Here is an 18,082-nt window from a genome sequence, read left to right as displayed (position 1 = left end):
GTGGATGTTTAGATGCAGGAGGCTCAACTGCTGGCTGTCTCCCTAAAAAACTAATCTCCAAAGCATTGCTCTACTGAGTTATTATGTTAACAAGGAAAGATCACATTGCCTTCACTTCTATTGTTCTCTAGGGTGAACGTGCTGGCACGAGATAAGATTAGGCTAATGGCTAAAGACTTTCCAACATTCCCTAGACTCATAATACCTTTCTGGGTTTTTCTCATAGCAAGAAACAACCCAATGTCACTTGGATACACAAAATCAGAACTATTTATTACCTATAGCTAAGAATGAGAGAACTTGGGTGAGGTCCCACAGAGGGATGCATCTGAGACAGAGTAACAGCAACCTGAGGCTGCAGGGACAACTTAGGGAAGGCAAGGGGATTGCATTAGCTATGTTTTCCATGTTCCCCATGGATTGGCTAATTTGAATAATTTGGGCTGGAATACAGCAGTCTGGAGTGTGAAAGCCCACTAGCCTTGTCCTCAAAACTGAGTCTCACACACATACCTAAAATGTGTGGTACTCACATAAAGACAGACATATGACCAATACAATAGAGAATCCACATATAAACCATGGCACATACAGACAAATGATTTTGACAAGTGTGCCAAGACTACTCAACAGAGGAAAGATGCTCTTTTCAACAAATGGTGCTTGGAAAACTGGATAGCCACATGAAGTGGACTTTTGCCTTAAAACCATATGCAAAAATGAACCCCAAGTGGATTAAAGATCTAAATGTAGCCAGGCACAGTGCATTACAGCTCCTGCCTATAATCCCAGCAATTTGGGAGGCCAAGGTGGGTGGATCACTTAAGGCCAGAAGTTTAAGAACAGCTTGGCCAACATGGCGAAACCCCATCTCTACTACAAATACAAAAATTAGCCAGGTGTGGTGGCATACACTTGTAATCCAAGCTACTAGGGAGGCTGAGGTGGGGTGATGGCTTGAACCCAGGAGGTGGAGGTTGCAGTGAGCTGAGATTCCACTACTGCACTCCAGCCTGGTGACAGAGCAAGACTCTGTCTCCAAAAGAAAAAAAAAAAAGACCTAAATGTAAGACCTACAAATATAAAATTCTTAGATTAAAACATAGGGAAAATGCTTGGCATTGGATTTGATACTAATATATATATATATATATCATCAAAAGCCCAGGTAACAGGTAAAAATAGATAAACTGGACTACGGTCATCCCTTGGTGTCCGTGGGGGACTGATTCCAGGACCCCTTGTGGATACCAAAATCATCTGATGCTCAAGAAGTCTCTCATCTAAAAAGGCATAAAGTTTGCATATAACCTACACACATCTTCCTATATAATCACTAGGTTATTTATAACATCTAACACAATGTAAATGCTATGTAAATATTTATTATAATATATGGTTTAGGGAATAATGACAAGAAAAAATGTCTGTTCGTGTTTAGTACAGATCCAACTACCCTTTTTGTTTTCCAAATATTTCTGATTAATGATCAGTGCAATCCATGGATGCTCCAAATACTTTTGATCCATGGTTGCTTCAATCCATGAATACAGAACCCAGGGACAGAGAGAGTCAACAGTACATCAAAATTTAAAATTTCATCAAAGGACACAATCAACAGAGCAAAAAAGCAACCTATGGACTGGGAGGTAATATGTCAAAAGCATATATTTGGTAAGGAGTTAATATCCAGAATCTATAAAGAATTTCTACAACTCAACAAAAAGCAAAGAGTCCCATTAAAAATGGAAAAAGAGACTTGAATATTTTTCCAGATACACAAATGCCTAACAAGCACATGAAAAGATCCTCAACATCATTAATCATTCACAAAATAAAAATGAAAGACACTATGAGATTCCACCTCACATCCAACAGGATAGCTGCTATGCAAAACAAAAGGCACAACAAAAAAACCCAAAAAACAGAAATAGAAAATGAACAATGTTGGTGAGGATATATATAGATTGTAATCCTTGTGCACTGCTGGTGGGAATGTACAATGGCACAGGTACTACGGAAAAAGTTTTCTCAAAAATATTAAAAATAAAAATCTGGCCAGGCACGGTGGTTCACGCTTGTAATCCCAGTACTTTGGGAGGCCAAGGCAGGTGGATCACAAGGTCAGGAGATTGTGACCATCCTGGCTAACATGGTGAAACCCCATCTCTACTAAAAATACAAAAAAAAATTAGCCAGGCGTGGTGGCGGGCACCTGTAGTCCCAGCTACTCAGAAGGCTGAGGCAGGAGAATGGCATGAACCTGGGAGGTGGACCTTGCAGTGAGCCGAGATCACACCACTGCACTCCAGCCTGGGTGACAGAGCAAGACTCTGTCTCAAAAAAAAAAAAAAAAAAAAAAAAAAAGAAATCCAATATGATCCAGCACTACCATTTCTGAGTATATACCCAACAAGAATTGAAAGTAGAATCTTGAATAGACAATTGTATACTCATCTTCATAGCAGCATTATTTCAATAGGCAAAAGGTAGAAGTAACCCAAGCATCCATTAACAGATGAATGGATAAATAAATGTAGTATATAAATAGCACAGAATATTTTTTCACCTAATAAAGGAAGGATATTCTGACACATTATACAATGTGGGTGAACCGTGAAGACCTTATCCTAAGTGAAATAAGCCAGTCTCAAAAGATAAATACTGTATGAATCCACTTATATGAGGTACCAATAGATATGAAATTCATAGACATAGAGTATAGAAATATAGTTGAGACATTTCTGGGGAAGTAGGGAAGGGGAATGAGTTGTTGTTCATGGGTCCAGCATTTTACTTTTTTTGCAAGAGGAAAAATGTTCTGGAGATTAGTTGCATAAAAATGTGGAATTTATATAACATTACTACCCAATTACAATAGTCAATGGTAAACTTTCTCCATTGTGAAATCTCTGACGTTTAATGAGGCTGGAGTTTTAGCTAAAGAATTCCCCACACTCATGGAGCACACAAGCCTCTCTTCACTGTGGATTTTCTGGTGATGAACCAGGTGAGACTTTCTAATAAAGGCCTTCTGGCATTCGCTGCACTCATAAGGTCTTTCTCCACTGTGGATTTTCTGGTGCTCGACAAGGATATGCTTGTGGCTAAAGGCTTTCCCACACTCTCTGCACTCATAAGGCCTTTCTCCAGTGTGATTTCTCCAATGTTTAATGAGGTTGGAGTTGTAACGAAAGAATTTCCCGCATTCGCTGCACTCATAAGGCCTTTCTCCCGTGTGGACTCTTTGGTGTCTAATGAGTCTGCAGTGGTACCTAAATGATTTCCCACATTCACTGCATTTGTAAGGCCTTTCTCCAGTGTGGTTTCTCCAATGTTTAACGAGGCTGGAGTTGTACCTAAACAATTCCCCACATACACTGCACTCATAAGGCCTTTCTCCAGTGTGAATTCTCTGATGTCTAATGAGTGTAGAGATGTACCTAAAAAACTTCCCACAGTCATTGCACTTATAAGGTCTTTCTCCGGTGTGAACTCTCTGATGTTTAATGAGTGTGGAGCTGTCCATAAAGAATTTCCCACATTCCCTGCACTCATACGGCCTTTCTCCAGTGTGGACTCTCTGATGTCTAACAAATGTGGAGCTGTACCGGAAGAATTTCCCACATGTGCTGCACTCATAAGGCCTTTCTCCGGTGTGAACTCGCTTATGTCTCATGAGTCGGTAGTTGTACATGAAGGATTTTCCACATTCTCTGCACTCATAAGTCCTTTCGCTAGTGTGAACTGTCTGATGTTTCATGAAATTGGCACTGTACTTAAAGAATTTCCCACATTTGGTACATTCATAAGACCTTTCTCCTGTGTGGATTTTCTGGTGCTCAACAAGGGAATAGCTGCAGGTGAAGGTTTTCCCACATTCACCACATTTGTAATCATTTTGTCCAGTCTGAAAGGCTTCTCTGTCCTCTGTGTCCCTGTATGGCTTCCACTCACTTTGAGGGCCCTGGTGCTGGAGAAGGCATGAGGCGGCTGGTAAGTCCTTCCAGCCCTCCATGCATGTGAAGATCTCTTCTGCCATGTGAACTCTGTGGTTCTTCCCAAATGAAGGTATCCAATCATCCCCTCTGGAAAGATTCTCTCCAATTTGCTGCTTTGGGTGCTGAAAAAGCTCTGCCTCACAAATATATATGTCTTGCTCAGGATGAATTCCACTGTGCTCAACCAGGCACAGAATGTCTTTCAAGGGTGGGTCACATGTCTCACTAGGGTGGACCTTCTGGGTGGACAGATAGGACTTTGAAGTTGTAACCTCTGGCATTCCTACAGAAAAACCTTGCTGTGAAGGTGCCTCCTCATCCTCAGCTCCATGCCAACAACCTGTCAGAACAGAAATGCGGGTGAAGTGCATGCTGACTCTGGTGGAGAAGGCAGCTCCATCACAATGTGTGTCAGGCACACACACAAATAAGGCCATGGGACTGGGGACATCATGGACATTAAGGCCAGTGAGAGGAGGGTCCACTATGTAGGACTGGGCCTGGCGAGGGCCCATAATGGGAGAGCCTTGATGATGGTAAGCATACAAAGGAGGGATACGGTACAGAGAGAGAAGGCAGGATCTCCAACTAACTCCTCTGTACACAGTCATCAACAGGCCATGGTTGCTGGAGACTGGAAAGCAGTGTGTAGAAGGTTCTCTCCAAACCCAGAGAGATCAGACTGTGACAGAGGAGCTGGTGTTCACGGATACATGCAGACTTCACGCTACCTTAAATACAGGTCACGTGTTGGCAGGCATTCAAAGGGAGCAGTGGAAAAGAATGGGTGAGGGGTGGTGGCCCCAGAAGTACAGGCTGTGGGGCATTGGAGGTGCAGGGGCCAGCAATCATACTAGAAATGATAATGGGGAAGAAAAGGTGGAAATTTCTGGCCAGTGGCCCTGACAGCAAACAATGGTGAGCACAGGACAGGTTCCCAGGGTGATTTGACCCCAGCTGTGACATCAACCCTCTTCCCAACTCCCAGGCACCAGGACCATGTCCCTGAGCCTCCAATGCCATTGTTGAAGTACTAGCCACCCTCTCAGGTGCCTAGGGCCCTCTCTAGGGGAAAGAGAAAAAGCGTAAACAGCACATGTCCAGAGAGATCGAGCCCATGGCATCCCACATTCTACAATCCTAAGAACTTCACATAAGAGTCCTGTGTCCTGCACAATTAACCCAGTAGTCCCCAAAAATAGTGACCAGGGCAGTGCCTGAAATTCCAAGCACAGGAAGGCACCAAGAAATAGCAGCGAGAGAAAGGGGACAACAGAACACAGGTCTCATGTGTTTGCACAGAGTAACCTGATCAGGGACAGACAAGGCTGGTGGGGTCTCTATGCAAAATTCAACATTTTGGGTTCCTGAGCCCTTTATTGTAAGCTTCAGAGCAGCAGGGATGGGGACGCTAGGAAAAAGGGGGTATAGAACACACAGCCGCCGGGCGCGGTGGCTCAAGCCTGTAATCCCAGCACTTTGGGAGGCCGAGACGGGTGGATCGCGAGATCAGGAGATCGAGACCATCCTGGCTAACACGGTGAAACCCCATCTCTACTAAAAAATACAAAAAACTAGCCGGGCGAGGTGGCGGGCGCGTGTAGTCCCAGCTACTCGGGAGGCTGAGGCAGGAGAATGGCGTGAACCCGGGAGGTGGAGCTTGCAGTGAGCTGAGATCCGGCCACTGCACTCCAGCCTGGGGGACAGAGCAAGACTCCGTCTCAAAAAAAAAAAAAAAAAAAAAAAAAGAACACACAGCCTAGCCCTGCCTCCCACAGTATATATGCCAAGAAACAGGGAAAAGAAGCAGCACCCACGGTGTCACTGTGGGAAACACAGAGCTGCCTTTGGGTAAAAAGGGACAACACAGCCCAACCGGGACACTGGGCAAGAGTGAGGGCCTTACCTAGTGAGACAACACAGCCCAACCCAGGACACTGGGCAAGAGTGAGGGCCTTACCTAGTGAGATAACACAGCCCAACCGGGACACTGGGCAAGAGTGAGGGCCTTACCTAGTGAGGACAACAGGGCCAAATTCTCCAGCATCACATCGCGGTACAGCAACCTCTGAGCCTCATCAAGGTGCCCCCACTCCTCCTGGGAGAAATATATGGCCACGTCCTCAAAGACCACACGGCCCTGCCAAATTGGGAAAGATGAATACATGAGCAGCTTCTTTTCAAGCTGTATTTACTTACGTTCTCTATTTATTTTCTACTTATATTTACCACCCATTAAACACAGGGCCAAACTAACAGCCAAATGTGTTTCCATCTCCCCTACCATCCTGGGCACATATTCTGAACCATCTCCGTCTCTAACTTTCTCAAACAAGCCAATATTTCCCATGTTCTAAATCAACCCAGGGACAGGTACTGCACAACTAGGGATAGTCCCAATAGCCCACGTGTCCTGGAATTACTAAAACTAGCCAAACTATCCTGACACCCAGCCCTGCCTTGTTTTCCTTGAAAACCCCAACAGCGTCTGTGGACTAAACTAAACTTTCCCCTCACTCCAATTTTCCTCCTAACCAAATATGGGGCCTCACCATGTGGCCCTGTGTTATGTGGTGTGTACCCTCCTTAGGGAAATGCAAGGAATACATATCTTCTTTCAGTGTCATTGGCCTGTCCCTGGCATCACTCACTCACATCCATAAATTAAAACTCTATGGGTGAAATGACTGCTACATTTCTCTCTCCAGGATCTCATCCCTCTCCCCTTTACCTCCATTCCTTGCTCAATCTCCTCCACACCCTCCCAGTGTGGAAGAGACACCACATCCAGGTGGCATGAGTGATTTTTCTCTCCCCATTTCCATTGGCCACCGTGTCCAGCACACAGAGAAACTACATGAAGGACAAGGTAGAAAAGTACCATCTAGAATGTGGGCCTCCCATGGGGGGATCCATCCTCTCCCGCCAGCCAGTTTCCATGGAGTCACCCAGATCTTGCCTCCCAAGACAACCAAACTCAGACTCATCCTCCTCCCTTGAGCTACCAGGGGCAGGGCCTGGGGCCTCCATTCACACTTCTCCTGCCTAAACATCAGTCTTTGGTCAGCACTCCAATCCCAGCTCTCACACCTCCACTCCTGTCAATTCCACAGACACCTCCCAGCCCACACCACAGGCATTTTCTTCACCTCCTAACAGGCCACTCTGCACACGGAAACCAGGTGGTGCACGGCAAATACGCTCAGCATCCAGTTCACTCCCAGTCCTGCCCCAGAACACCAAAGTCTCCTAGCACTGGGGGCAGCCCAAAGCCCTGCTTTGAAGGTTCCCTACATGCCCCTGTTTCTCACTTCACGGTCAGCAGCCCAAACCAACCATGTGAGGACTTCACATACTCTCAGCTGTGTCCTGCCTCATGGACACAGGATTGTAAGTTTCCTGAGGCCTCCCAGTTATGCTTCCTGTTAAGCCTAAAGAACTATGGGTCAGGCACAGTGGCTCATGCCTGTAATCCCAACACTTTGGGAGGCTGAGGAAGGTGGATCACGAGGTCAGGAGATCAAGACCATCTTGGCCAACATGGTGAAACCCTATCTCTACTAAAAATACAAAAATTAGCTGGGCGTGGTGGTGTGAGTCTGTCGTCCCCACTACTCAGGAGGCTGAGGCAGAAGAATCACTTGAACCTGGGAGGCAGAGATTGCAGTGAGCTGAGATTATGCCATTGCTCTCCAGCCTGGGCCACATCTCAAAAATAAACAAACAACAGAAAAAGAACTGTGAGCCAATTAAACCTCTTTTCCTCATAAATTACCCAGTCTCAGGTAGTTCTTTGTAGCAATATGAAAATGGACTAATACAACTCCCATCCTCACCTCAATCCAACTGATGCTTAGCAACTCTCCAACCTCACCCTATTACCCCCTCATCAACCCCATCATGTCCACTCTCCTTCAGAAGCCTTTCTCACTCCTATACCCCACCATCTCACATACACTCATCCCCACAAACACTCCATTTCCTCATTTGTCTAGTGACTCCCCCCCACCACACATGTACCCAGTAAGAGACCCAGTTCTCATGCCCCATTCCAATTCTCTATCGTCAAACAGCACTGCCACCATAACCTAGAGATGCTGTCACCTAAACTGAATCCACAGCTTCATCCTGGTCCATATGACAGCCACTGTGGTGTGGACGTCTCCAACCTGAACTCCTCCACCAGGAGTCTCTGAGACATCTGTGGCCTGAACAAACACTGACTCCTCATACTCACTCTGAAAATTCCTTCTACTGCTGACTTCTCCCATTTTAGCTGATGGAGTATCTATGCTTCCAAACAAAAACCATGGGGCCACTCCTGATTCTCCTTCTATCCCACCTCCCTAGCTCCCTCACTCTCTACATCATAAAATGTGGGCAGCTCTAGTTAAAACTGAAGCTATGACCACTCTTGACAAGCCACCACCAACATCTACCTAGACTTCTGCAGGAGCATCCTCTCAGATCTCCCTGCCATTACCCTCACCTCCAGTCTGTCCTCCACTCAGAAGCCAAAGGAAGTCCCTTAAACTAGGGTCCTATCACTACCTCTTTTGCTTTAAATCTTCCCCACCTCCCACTTCCCTTAGAATAGAGACCCAGGACCTAGGCTGTCATTCCAGGCCTGATGTTCGTGTGTCTCTAGCCACCTCCCACTCTGCTCGCTATTCCTACCAGATGTAACAGACACTTGCAGTTCCCCAAAAATCCAGCTCAGTCTCTCCTCCAAACATTGAAATATTCTGAATCCTGTGCCCAGGAGGCCCTAACATATCTTATCAGATCAATTCTCAAAAACGGGGACCAGTCCATGTAACCCAGCATCCAACTTACAATACTGAAACTGGTGAAAGCATCCACTCTTCAGACATAAGAGAAAGACAGGAAAAGAGGTTCTGGCACCTGCCAAAACCATCTGGGAGATAACCGGAGTGGGTGGACGGTAGGAAGCACTCTACTCACCTGTGTAGGGTCCGTTTCTGCCATCACTAGGGGACCCTGAGGGAAGAGAAAGGCCATGAGAAATGGACAGCCATGGAAGGATCCTACAGGCTGAGATGGACCGCCACCTCTTCTGCTCTGCCTGGGAGCAAACTGATCTCAATTCATCGCATAAAGTTCCTCAGGCCTCAGTGCTGCAGCTCTGTGACCATGGAAAAGAACTGAACCCACCTGAGCTTCAGTGTCCCCATCTGTAAACAGATTGTAAGAATAGCTGCCCCCTCACAGGGCTCATGTAGTATCAAACATCAGTAGCATATACCATATATCAGCTGCTAGGGTCCACGAATTAATGCTTTTTTTGTTTTTGAGACGGAGTCTCGCTCTGTAGCCCAGGCTGGAGTGCAGTGGCCGGATCTCAGCTCACTGCAAGCTCCGCCTCCCGGGTTCACGCCATTCTCCGGCCTCAGCCTCCCGAGTAGCTGGGACTACAGGCGCTGCCACCTCGCCCGGCTATTTTTTGTATTTCTTAGTAGAGACGGGGTTTCACCGTGTTAGCCAGGATGGTCTCGATCTCCTGACCTCGTGATCCGCCCATCTCGGCCTCCCAAAGTGCTGGGATTACAGGCTTGAGCCACCGCGCCCGGCCGAATTAATGCTTTTGTATATGTGTTCAATACAAATGAAATAGTGGGGTTTTGAAATTTTCATGTATGTTTTTAGCTTAAGATTTTAGAGGATGTGATATTAAATTTTTCCATGGAAAGCAAATGAGATAAATTAACATCAAACCAATTATGAACCACTTTTGGAAATTTAACTTAATAACTTCACTATTAACTGCCTACCTGTTTGCACACACTTAGAAAGATATTGTCTAATTAGGGTTTAAATCAGTATGTGTTTCGTACATTATTAAGTTAATGAGTTATAGAGAGGGGAAGAGAAGGCAGGTCAGGTACTGGTCCTTTCGGCAACCAGGTCTACCTGCTGCAGAAGCTTCTAAAGTGAGCTTGCCAGGAGACCTTGGTTGGAGCAGCAGATCATCCCCTCTTGCCCTTACATGTAGAGAAGGAGAAAAAGCAGTGCTCTGGTCTAGAACCCAGCTACTCCACCAGCCTCAATAACATTTCTCTTGTTCAACAGAGAGTGGCCCTGAGGGTCAACCAAGCCTGCAGATGTAGAATCGAAACCACCTCACACCTCAGTCTCCATCCCAGGCTATCTGCTTATTCAGTCCAGGCCTCCCTTTTTACAGATACAATCCAGAATCCCTGTTAGGCCAGGTCTGTGCCTTTCTGAACAGAGTATGATGTCTGTGGAGCCACCAATGGTCTGGCCCCCAAGTCTCAGCCCTCTGCTCTCTCACCACAGAGCCCACCTGAAATGACAACCCCAAGATTTCCCTCAAATTAAGTCCATCTGACTTCAAATTATACTACAAGTTGGTAGTAACCAAAATAGTATGGTAATGGTATAGAACTAGACACATAGGGAGTATAGCTGAATGGTAAAGCATTTGACTGCAGAAATAAGACACATAGATCAGTGGAAGAAAATAAAGTTCCCAGAAATAAAGCCACATATCTACAGCCAACTGATCTTTGAGAAAGGCAACAAATACGTACACTAGGGAAAGGACACACTTTTCAATAAAAGGTGCTGGGAAAACTGGATTGCCAGATGAAGAAGAATGAATCTGGACCAATTTCTCTTACCATATACAAAAATCAACTCAAGATGAATTAAAGATTTAAATGTAGGACCTGAAACTAAAAATACGAAAAGAAAACCCAGGGAAACCCCTTCTGGACATGGTCTAGGCAAAAAATTCATGAATAAGACTTCAAAAGCACAAACAACATAAAGAAAAGTAGGCCGGGCGCGGTGGCTCAAGCCTGTAATCCCAGCACTTTGGGAGGCCGAGGCGGGTGGATCACGAGGTCAGGAGATCGAGACTATCCTGGCTAACATGGTGAAACCCCGTCTCTACTAAAAATACAAAAAACTAGCCGGGAGTGGTGGCGGGCGCCTGTAGTCCCAGCTGCTTGGGAGGCTGAGGCGGGAGAATGGCGTGAACCCGGGAGGCGGAGCTTGCAGTGAGCCGAGATCAGGCCACTGCACTCCAGCCTGGGAGACACAGCGAGACTCCGTCTCAAAAAAAAAAAAAAAAAAAAGTAGACAGATAGGACCTAATTAAACTAAATAGCTTCTGCATAGCAAAAAGACTAATCAACCAAGTGAATGCACAACCTGAAAAATGGGATAAAATATTTGCAAACTATGCATCTGACAGGGTATTCATATCCAGAATTTACAAAGAACTCAACAACAAACAAAACAACAACAACAACAAAACCTCATTAACAGTAAGCATAGGAAATTAATAGACATTTTTCAAAAAAAGACATATAAATGGCAAAGAGACATATAAAAAATGCTCAACATCATTAATCATCAGACAAATTCAAATTAAAACCACAGTATCTCCTTACACCAGTAAGAATGGCTATCATTAAAACGTCAAAAAATAACCGATGTTGCCCAGGATATGGAGAAAAGAAAAAGCTTATACACTGTTGGTGAGAATGTAAATAAGTACAACCTCAATGGAAAACAGTATGAAGATTTTTTTTTTTTTTTTTTTTTTTTTTTTTTTGAGACGGAGTCTCGCTCTGTCGCCCAGGCTGGAGTGCAGTGGCCCGATCTCAGCTCACTGCAAGCTCCGCCTCCCGGGTTTACGTCATTCTCCTGCCTCAGCCTCCCGAGTAGCTGGGACTACAGGCGCCCGCTGCCTCGCCCAGCTAGTTTTTTTGTATTTTTTTTTTTAGTAGAGACGCGGTTTCGCCCGTGTTAGCCAGGATGGTCTCGATCTCCTGACCTCGTGATCCGCCCGTCTCGGCCTCCCAAAGTGCTGGGATTACAGGCTTGAGCCACCGCGCCCGGCCGAAGATTTTTCAAATAACTGAAAATACAACTACCATTAAATCCACCAATCCCACTACTGGGCATCTACCCAAAGGAAAAGAAATCATTATATAAAAAACATACATGTATTTTTATCACAGCACTATTCACAATAGCAAAGATAGGAAATTAACGTAACTGTCCATCAATGTATGACTGGGTAAAGAAAATGGGGCATATATATACACAAGGTAATACCACTGGGACACACACACACACACACACACACACACACACACACACACACACAAAGAATGAAACTATGTCTTTTACAGCAATGTGGATGGAACTGGAGGCCATTATTAAATGAAACAACTCAGAAACAGAGGGTCAAATACCGGTCGGGCGCGGTCGCTCACTCCTGTAATCCCAGCAATTTGGGAGGCCGAGGCGGGCAGATCATGAGGTCAGGAGATCGAGACCATCCTGGCTAACACAGTGAAACCCCGTCTCTACTAAAAATACAAAACATTAGCCGGGCGTGGTGGCGGGCGCCTGTAGTCCCAGCTACTCCGGAGGCTGAGGCAAGAGAATGGCGTGAACCCGGGAGGCGGAGCTTGCAGTGAGCCGAGATCGCACCACCGCACTCCAGCCTGGGCTACACAGCAAGACTCCGCCTGGTGGGGGGGAAGTCAAATACCAAATGTTCTCACTTATAAGTGGAAGCTGAATAATGTGTACACACGGACACACAGTATGGAACGACAGACACTGGAGACTCCAAACAGGTAGAAGGATGAGACAAAGATGGGCGATGAGAAATTACTTAATGGATACAATGTACATTATTCAGGCGATGGATACATTAAAAGCCCAGACTTCACCACTATGCAATATACCCATGTAACAAAACTCCACTTGAGTCCTTAAATTTATGCAAACAAACAAACGAAAACCCCAGAGACCTTCCTACTCAATCTGATCCTCAGACCATGCTCCGGCCCAGTCCACGCCCTCCATCCCTCTGGCATGGCCAACCCAATCTCCTTCCTCAGACTCCACACCTTTATATCCACCTGCCTGTGTGACATATCCATCTTAAGACATTTGAGAACCGTCATGTCCAAAATCCAACCTGTGATCTTCTCCCGGAAATCTGCTCCTTATACTGACTTCCCCAACTCCATTCTTTCCAACGTTTAAACAGAAAAAACAAAACAAAACAAACCAAACACTTGAAACGGCTCTTCACTGCCTTTGTTCAGACATAAGTGAAGCACCAGGAAAACCCACCGGCCCTATCCTTCAGGCCTATGAAGAATCTCATCACATCTCCCTCTCCTGTCACTGGTCCAGCCCCAACCACAATTCTCCTGGGTCTATTGCAGTGGCCTCAGGGCCTTTTCGCCGGTCTCCCTGTATGCATCCATTCCTAGCCTGGTTTTCCTAACTTGAAACTTCGAACTCTGGACCTGCCCCCTCCAACTGTCCGTCCCTCGACAACCCTCCATGGTTACTGGCTGCTTAGGCTGCCATTCCAAGCGAGAATTCACAAAACGCTCTTTCCCGCACAAACCACACACACCCCGGGCGCCCCCACACAGCGCACTCGGCAGCGCCTCCATGCCCTGAACCTGAGGTCCCCGAAGGGAGCTCTGAGGCTGCATCAAACCGGCTGATACGGGGACCCCACACAGGAACGCCCCTCTCTTCGGGACAAGGGGCCTGACCGGCAGGGCCCCTTCTAGGGGCTTCAGCACTGGGAGGCGGGGGAGCCTGCGACGGGGCACCCACCTCAGTCAGGTTCATCAGCAAGGCCTCCGCCGGCCCAGTCAGGGAAGAGCGGGGCGGGGGCGACAAAGGCAAGACAAGGACACCGCCGTCCCCAGCGCTTGTCAGTTGACTCACTCCCGCCTCTCCGCGGTGGGAACCAAGCCGCTTCTCGCGCTTTTCCGCTCCGTCACTTCGGTGACGTCAGAGAGCGCCATAGGCCGGACCTAGCGAAACACCAGAGAGAACCAGAACCACGACCACCAGGAGGACGACGGAAGTCCCGCCCCCCGACGGTGCGCACGCACGCACGCAACTGTCACCTTCTAAACCTTTATTGGGTAAGTCGTGCCGCCGAGCGCTGCAGTGTCTTCTGGGTTATGAAGTTTCGACACCGCTTCCGGACTTGTCTTAGAGCGTTGATCAGTCCTTATATGGCAGATAAAGGCCCAGTGGCACTGTCAGGGGAGCTGGGAAACGGAGTCCCCGACTCCAAAGACAGGAGGGGGCTTGGCTTGCTCTTAAAGGCAACACACGATTTTTTTTGTAGCGTAGTGTAGGATATTTACAGAAATGTTAGCAACTTATTATTTAAGACTCTATTAAGCACAGCTAATTCCCAAAACTACACGTCCAAAGAGACACCCCATACCATAAAGGCACTCGGTCTCTACTCATGCCTGTCAGCCATATTGTTGCTTTTCAAATACACATACAGTTACGCTTTGGAGTCTGTTTAGTAAGCCTCAATATGTTTGGTCCAGAAGAAGAAAGACAGACTACACAGTTAGGGCTATGGACTGGAATTTGTAGGAAGGATGGCAGGAGGCACTGAAGTAGGTTGAAAGGGTGAAGCTATGCCTCTGGATCAAAGAGAAGACATGTTACCTAACTGTAGAGTCAGCGATTGTGTTCCTATGAAGGGTACAACGCTTTTATTCTAATAATACTACTTCATATCTGATATACATTTTCCATTTATTTTAAGAATCACGATCCTATCTGAAAATGAAAGTGACGACCAAAATGAGTGATTGAAGCATAAGTCACAAATCATGGAGGTTTACTGGACCAGCCTAAAGGCACATCCAGAAAAATGTAAGTCACAGAAGCAAATGTGACTGATTTTTCCAGAGAGGTTCTTAGGAGTTTTAGTATTTATTATACATTTTCCTTAAAAAGGAAGAGGGGTTGGCAGTGAGACAACTGATTACAGACATGTGAAACTTTAGTTAGTGCCCAGTAAATCTACATTTTACATAAGATAGAGTAAACACGTGAGGGGAAAAGGGAATAGAGAAAGCAGATGCCTCAGAGAAGGATGAAGGAATGAATAATCTCATCTTCTCTCTGTTCTGTACCTTGGAAGGTAAGCTAGTAGTCTTCTGAAAAGGCTGATTTCTATTTAGCCCTTAGGGAAGAAAACCTAATGATTGTAGTGAGGTAGGGGATATAATGAAGGGTGTCTGATTTCCCATTCCTCTATAGTGGTGAATTCAGCTTCCAAAGTTATTCTAAGGTTCTCATGGTCAAGAGGGCATCCATTCAGTTAGTTAGGAGGTGCTTAGAATTTTACTTTTATTTCTCAAGAGCAGCTGATACATGCCATTTCTGGACACGACATTGTCTACCATTTTCACAGTTGAAGCATATGCACATCTTATCCTCAAAAAAGGTGTGGAATTCCTTGATGTTATCTTCTTCCTCAGAAGTGATTTAAAATTTCACCTGTGTTTACAACCGTATTTGCACAGGGAGTTGAAATTATCTGTGAAAAACACTTGTGAAATAAAAAAATTACTGAAATCTATTAGTAATTATGTAGGTTAGTCCAAAAGAGAAAAAAAACCATAAATAGCCCTAGAAAAATCCATCTGTGATGTGAGAGAAAGATAAGATCTCAATGATGTTTGAGTGAGAGACAGCAAATTCTGAGAAGTCAGAGAATGAAGTTGAGCCTGTGGCTGTGCTGGACACTTGGACACGCTATGCTTTTGTTTCCAAAATGTAATTTTTTTACATACTTGAAAACATTGCTCATTGACTGCTTAGAGGGGTAAGTACAGATGATAAAGTGAAAGACTTGCCACATGACAAAAATGAATAGAGAAGCTGTGTGATGATGTGTATTTACTTATCTAGTAAATGTTCAATGAGCACATATGTACTGGGTTTCAGATCAATGACAGGTGCATGGGACACACTGGGAATAGGTTTCCAAGCTGCTATGTGTATACAGAACTGTTCTGTGTTTTCTTAGATTCCATATTTGTCTGTTTGATATTCATTAATCACAGGGTCAAACTAATAGAACCAAAGTTGTTTACTTTTTTTCTTGCAAGCCACTTACTAAAGTGCATGAAACTCATATAAAACCCCCCAACCACAAACACTAAAATGTGTTTTTCCTTCCTGCCCATTGATGATATCTCTACATCATTCTCTGCCACTTTAGTTATAAAGACATAGTTCTAGTTACTCTCTTTTCTCTTTCTGCTTTCTGGTCTCTGTATGTAACAAGGTTTCTTGTGGCCTGTGTGGTGTGCAGTGCCTCTTATTTCCAGGGCAACTGTAACATTAATCTTTATTTTTGATGGCAGTGAACTGTGTTATTGCTAATTATGAATTAAGACCTGGACACAGTTTAAGAATATGACCTGGCCGGGTGTGGTGGCTCACGCCCCTAATCTCAACTAGTTCCAAAGAAAGAGACAAAATCACTTTTTTGTTAAATTCAGATGGAGATGGTAGGATAATTATAATAGAGTTTGTAATGTTTTCTACACTGTTTATCATCATGAGTCTTTAGGCTCAGAATGCTACTGTTGAGTGTGTTTCTCATTAATGAATGTCCAATAGATAAAGGAATGAAATAAGTTGAATATGACGAATGATGGTTTGTCACAACATAAATGGCATCAAGACTGTAACTGCAGGAATTCTGTGAGCAAATTCTATAAAACAAGGCATTGTTAAGTACAGGCAAATTATCAGGGAAAGAGTTATGTCATTAGAACTGTGGTCCCCAAACTTTTTGGTACCAGGGACCGGTTTTGTGGAAGACAATTTTTCCACGGATAAGGGAGAGGGGTGTGGGAGCAGATGGTTTCAGAGGCATTAGATTCTCATAAGGAGCATACAGCCTAGATCCCTCTCATGGGCAGTTCACAATAGGGTTTGCACTCCTATGAGAATCTAATGCTGCGGCCGATCTGACAGGAGGCGGAGATCAGGCAGCAATGCTCACTCGTCTGCCACTCACCTCCTGCTATATGGCCCCGTTCCTAACAGGCCATAGTACTCATCTGTGGCCCCAGGGTTGGGAACTCCTAATTTAGAATGTATTTCAGATAAACAACAAATAATTTTATGATGAATATGTCACATACAATATTTATCTTTTATCTCACTGCATAGGGAATTAGAAATAATTCAAATTTAACCAGGTCAAGTATCAGTTACAAAATTTGACAATTCTTTTCATCGTAATTTTTTTCTGAACCTATGGATTATATTGAGCATCCTCATTTTTGAACTTAATAACTCATTCACAGAATTTCTGCTACCTTTCTTCTTTTTTTATTTCTTTTTTTGTTTTTTGAGACGGAATCTTGCTCTGTCACCCAGGCTGGAGTGCAACGGCGTGATCTCAGCTCACTGCAACCTCCGCCTCCCAGGTTCAAGTGATTCTCCTGCCTCAGCCTCCTGAGTAGCTGAGATTATAGATGCCTGCCACCACGCCCGGCTAAAATATATATATATATGTGTGTGTATATATATATATATATATATATATGTTTTTTTTTTTTCTTTTTCGTCCTGTTGACCAGGCTGGAGTGCAATGGCGTGATCTCAGCTCACTCCAACCTCCACTTCCTGGGGTAAAGCGATTCTCCTGTCTCAGCCTCCTGAGTAGCTGGGATTACAGGCATGCACCACCACGCCTAGCTAATTTTTTGTATCTTTAGTAGAGATAGGGTTTCCCCATGTTGGCCAGGCTGGTCTTGAACTCCTGACCTTGTGATCTGCCTGCCTCGGCCTCCCAAAGTGCTGGGATTAGAGGCGTGCGCCACAGCGCCTGGCCACTTCTTCTTAACTGTAAATTCTGCTGGTTGGGGGCCCTTTGTTCCAAGGAAGGAGAGGTTCCACCAGAAGTAAATATTATTTCCATTTAATTGGAGGGTGATACAGCTACTTGTTCATCTGGGGATCCTTGTGTCACTTAAGCAAAAAGGGATTGGTTTTGTGCTTTGGATGAGTCAAACTTAGTTGCTGCCATGGAATGGGAAGCATAGAGAGCTATGTCTGAAACAAGGGGATTGCTGGGGGATGTTTTGGTAAGTTCATGTTCAGAAATAAAACTAGCAACTCATCGAAGGGAGGACTTCTAAGAATCAGAAGTTTAGGTTTTGATATCTGGGGACATCCTCCAGGTTAAAAAACAAACAAAACCAAAACTC

General features: G+C 45.1%; 1 protein-coding gene and 1 long non-coding RNA gene across 6 annotated transcripts; one reads left to right on the top strand and one right to left on the bottom strand.

Moving 5' to 3' along the window:
* Positions 1-1,365: 1,365 nt before the first annotated feature.
* Positions 1,366-13,939, bottom strand: ZNF548 (zinc finger protein 548). 5 transcript variants are annotated; one of them, XR_013409743.1, is made up of 5 exons: positions 13,647-13,939; positions 8,967-9,002; positions 6,015-6,141; positions 2,388-4,341; positions 1,653-2,313 (listed from the first exon to the last, which is right to left on the bottom strand). XR_013409743.1 is itself a non-coding variant. In XM_002801418.4 (4 exons), the coding sequence occupies exons 1-4, from the start codon at positions 13,659-13,661 to the stop codon at positions 2,882-2,884; spliced, it is 1,638 nt and encodes a 545-aa protein (XP_002801464.2). In that variant the 5' UTR covers positions 13,662-13,939; the 3' UTR covers positions 1,366-2,881. The 5 variants fall into 5 exon arrangements, 4 of the variants coding, with proteins under 4 accessions (XP_002801464.2, XP_077836158.1, XP_077836159.1 ...); XM_002801418.4 differs by having other exon boundaries at positions 1,366-4,341; XM_077980032.1 differs by lacking the exon at positions 13,647-13,939 and adding an exon at positions 9,605-11,125 and having other exon boundaries at positions 1,366-4,341; positions 8,967-9,300.
* LOC144337120 (uncharacterized) lies at positions 11,125-13,857 on the top strand. Its single transcript, XR_013409746.1, has 2 exons — positions 11,125-11,642; positions 12,519-13,857. It is a non-coding gene; the product is annotated as an uncharacterized LOC144337120 (long non-coding RNA).
* Positions 13,940-18,082: the final 4,143 nt, after the last annotated feature.

Source organism: Macaca mulatta, chromosome 19, assembly GCF_049350105.2.
Source record: "Macaca mulatta isolate MMU2019108-1 chromosome 19, T2T-MMU8v2.0, whole genome shotgun sequence".
NCBI classification, from domain to species: Eukaryota; Metazoa; Chordata; class Mammalia; order Primates; family Cercopithecidae; genus Macaca; species Macaca mulatta.
The sequence above is the reverse complement of the archived record's forward strand: the minus strand, read 5'-3'. Positions and strand labels throughout refer to the sequence as shown.

What these genes read in the sequence shown, in the direction of transcription:
- ZNF548 (XM_077980032.1), bottom strand. Translation starts at nt 9,023, where the DNA reads ATGGCCTTTCTCTTCCCTCAGGGTCCCCTAGTGATGGCAGAAACGGAC. An exon ending in CAGAAACGGACCCTACACAG is followed by an intron (nt 6,142 to 8,966) that starts GTGAGTAGAGTG and finishes CCAATTTGGCAG; the next exon opens with GGCCGTGTGGTCTTTGAGGA. An exon ending in GGCCCTGTTGTCCTCACTAG is followed by an intron (nt 4,342 to 6,014) that starts GTAAGGCCCTCA and finishes CTGTTCTGACAG; the next exon opens with GTTGTTGGCATGGAGCTGAG.